The sequence below is a fragment of the Apteryx rowi genome, unplaced genomic scaffold, assembly GCF_003343035.1.
Source record: "Apteryx rowi isolate R43461 unplaced genomic scaffold, aptRow1 scaffold_997, whole genome shotgun sequence".
Taxonomy (NCBI): Eukaryota; Metazoa; Chordata; class Aves; order Apterygiformes; family Apterygidae; genus Apteryx; species Apteryx rowi.
The window spans coordinates 70,491-73,019 of record NW_020451312.1 but is presented as its reverse complement, the minus strand read 5'-3'; the positions used below and the strand labels follow the sequence as shown (position 1 = coordinate 73,019).

General features: G+C 73.0%; 1 protein-coding gene across 1 annotated transcript in view; it reads right to left on the bottom strand.

Annotated features, from left to right (window-relative positions):
- The window catches only part of TMEM132A (transmembrane protein 132A), a 4,678-nt gene extending 2,545 nt beyond the window's left edge, over positions 1 to 2,133 (bottom strand). The window contains exons 1-6 of the mRNA XM_026055387.1: positions 2,130 to 2,133; positions 1,352 to 1,566; positions 1,133 to 1,274; positions 959 to 1,088; positions 681 to 833; positions 6 to 201 (exon numbers count right to left, since the gene is read on the bottom strand). Coding sequence (XP_025911172.1) covers positions 6 to 201; positions 681 to 833; positions 959 to 1,088; positions 1,133 to 1,274; positions 1,352 to 1,566; positions 2,130 to 2,133 — 840 coding nt within the window. The remainder of the gene's footprint in view (positions 1 to 5; positions 202 to 680; positions 834 to 958; positions 1,089 to 1,132; positions 1,275 to 1,351; positions 1,567 to 2,129) is intronic.
- Between the last annotated feature and the right edge of the window lie 396 nt (positions 2,134 to 2,529).

The window sequence follows — 2,529 nt, the reverse complement described above, 5'->3', positions numbered from 1 at the left end:
CCCACCTGCGCCAGCGGGACGAGGGCGCGGATGTCCCGCTCCGACACCTGGATCTCCCACACCATCTTGTCCTTCTGGGCCTCGGCGTCCTGGCCGGGGTACTCCACCTGCCAGGTGACCGGCCGCGCCGCCGCCGCCGCCCCGCCAGTGCCGTTCTCCACCGCCAGGTCCAGGTGCAGCAGCTCGGCCCCCTCGGCCGCCCTGCGCCGCCGCACGTGGGTGGGGGCCACCCCCCCCCCCCAGCCGCGCTCCCATTGGCTGGCGGGAGGGGGGATAACCACCGCTGCCCCGCCTCCCGGCCAATGGCACCTTGCCTCCACCACGATTGGCTGGCACCCGGGGGGGGGGAGGGGGCAGCGAATGGGGGGGACCGCCTCTACCAGCGGCACGCAACGTGATTGGCTGGCGGCTGGGTAAATTGGGGGGGGGGCGTGGCTCTGCGGGCTGCCTCCCTCCACTGTGATTGGCTGAAACCCGGGTGACTTGGTGCTCCCGCTCCAGCAGTCATGTGACACCCGACGCACCTTCCCCTATTGGCCGAGCCCCTCCCGCAAGGGGCTGGTTCTGATTGGAGGGGACACGGGGGGGAGGGGGGAGGGGTTCCCACGCCCCGATTGGTGGGCGCCCGGGTGAATTCCCCCCCACCCCGCGCCCCCTGCCCCGGCGGCGCGGTGCCCCACCTGGCGGGCCAGCGGCCCCCGGCGCCGCGGCGGCGGCAGGTCACCACGGCGGTGGAGTGCTTGGCGCCGCGGGACCGCTCCAGCTGGGCGGCCCAGGCGGCGGGGGCCGCCGGCCGGGCCGCCACCACCTGCAGCCCCTTCTTCGCCTTCACCCTGTGAGCGCAGCCGGCGGGCGCCGCGTCACGCCGGGCCGGTGACACCCGGCGCCCGCCTCCGTCCGTCCGTCCGTCCGTCTGTCCGTCCTCCCCCCGCCCAACCGCCGCGGCCCGGGGCCTCACCGGAGCGTGAGCTGGTCGGCGGTGAAGTTGTGCCGCAGGACGAGGGTGGCGGTGAAGAGCTGCCCCGGGCGCAGGGCGGCCTCGGGCACGCGGAGCAGCACCTTGTCGTCCAGCCGCACCTCCTGCCGCCGCGCCGCCTCGGCGCCCCGCNGACGCAGGGCAGCTCCCGCGGGCCCGGCAGCCAGTCGGGGCCCTGCAGGTGGAAGAGGACGCGGGCGAAGGGCTGGGCGGGCGACGCCGCGCTCTCGACGGGCACGGCGCGGATGGACCAGCCCGCCGAGGCCTCCTGCCGGGGGGGGCTCTCCGCCGGCACCGCCTGCAAGGACACGGGCGTCTGCCTGGGCGTCCCGGCTCGCCCCGAGCCCGCGGGGCCCGGGCGGGGGCCGCGGTTACCTGGCGGGCGCTGAAGGGCGCGTAGGCGGCCCGGACGAGGGGCCGCGGCGCGGCGCCGTGCCGCAGCAGCAGGTAGGTCTCCGAGCGGGCCCGCAGCGAGGCGTTGGCCGGCAGGTCCCGGTCCGCCCGCTGCAGCCGGTAGTACTCGGGCACGTCGAGCACCTCCAGGTGCGCCGGCAGGTAGACGGGGTCGGGGGGGTCCGCGTCGCCGCTCGCTGCGGGGACGGGGGCGGCATCCCTGCAGCACCCGGCTCGGCCTGGCAGGGTCTCCTTGCCCGCCTCCCCCCGCCCCGGGGCGCCAGGCCAGGCTGCAGGCGGCAGCCCGCCGGGGGGGGCGACGGAAGGGATCCGCTTGCACCCGATTTGGGGGAGCATCGCTGGGGTCCCCAGCGGAGGAAGGGGGACGGAGGGTACCAGGTCCCACAGGGGCGGATCCAGGCACAGGGCATCCGGATCCCAGCGATTCCGGAGTGCACCGGGCAGATCCCATCCCGACCCCAGGGATTCCCGTGTGCACAGGGCAGATCCCACCTGGAGCGCAGGCAAAGGGCTTTCCATGCATACAGGGGCAGACCTGATCCCAGTCATGGATTCCCTGCGCGCAGGAGGGAGCAGCCCCCCAGCAGGTCACAGGGGATCCCATGTGCATGCAAAGGGAAGGAGAAGGTCCAAGCCAGATCACAGGGGATCCCGTGTGCATGGGGGGAGCAGATCCAAGCTGGATCACAAGTTCCTGCGTGCATGGGGCATACAGATCCTACACAGATCGCAGAGGTACCCATGCACGCAGGAGCAGATCCCATGGAGATCATGGGGGCTCCTGTGCACACCAGGAAGATCTCATGCAGACACAGAGATTCCCATGCACACTGAAAGGAGAGAACGGCTCCTCTTTGGATCACAGGGGATCCCGTGTGCAAGGAGGGAGGGAGAGCAGATCCACTCTGGATTGGAGGGGATCCCATGTGCATGGGAAGGGGAGAAGATCCGCTCCGGATCACAGGAGATCCCGTGCGCATGGGAGGGAGGGCAGATCCCCCCGGATCGCAGGGGATGCCACGCGCACGGGTGGCGGGGCAGGATCCCTCCGGGTCGCAAGGGAACGCGTGGGCCCGGCGGGGAGGAGAGCAGATCCCTTCCAGATCACGGGGGCTCGCGTGTGCACGGGGTGGGGGGTG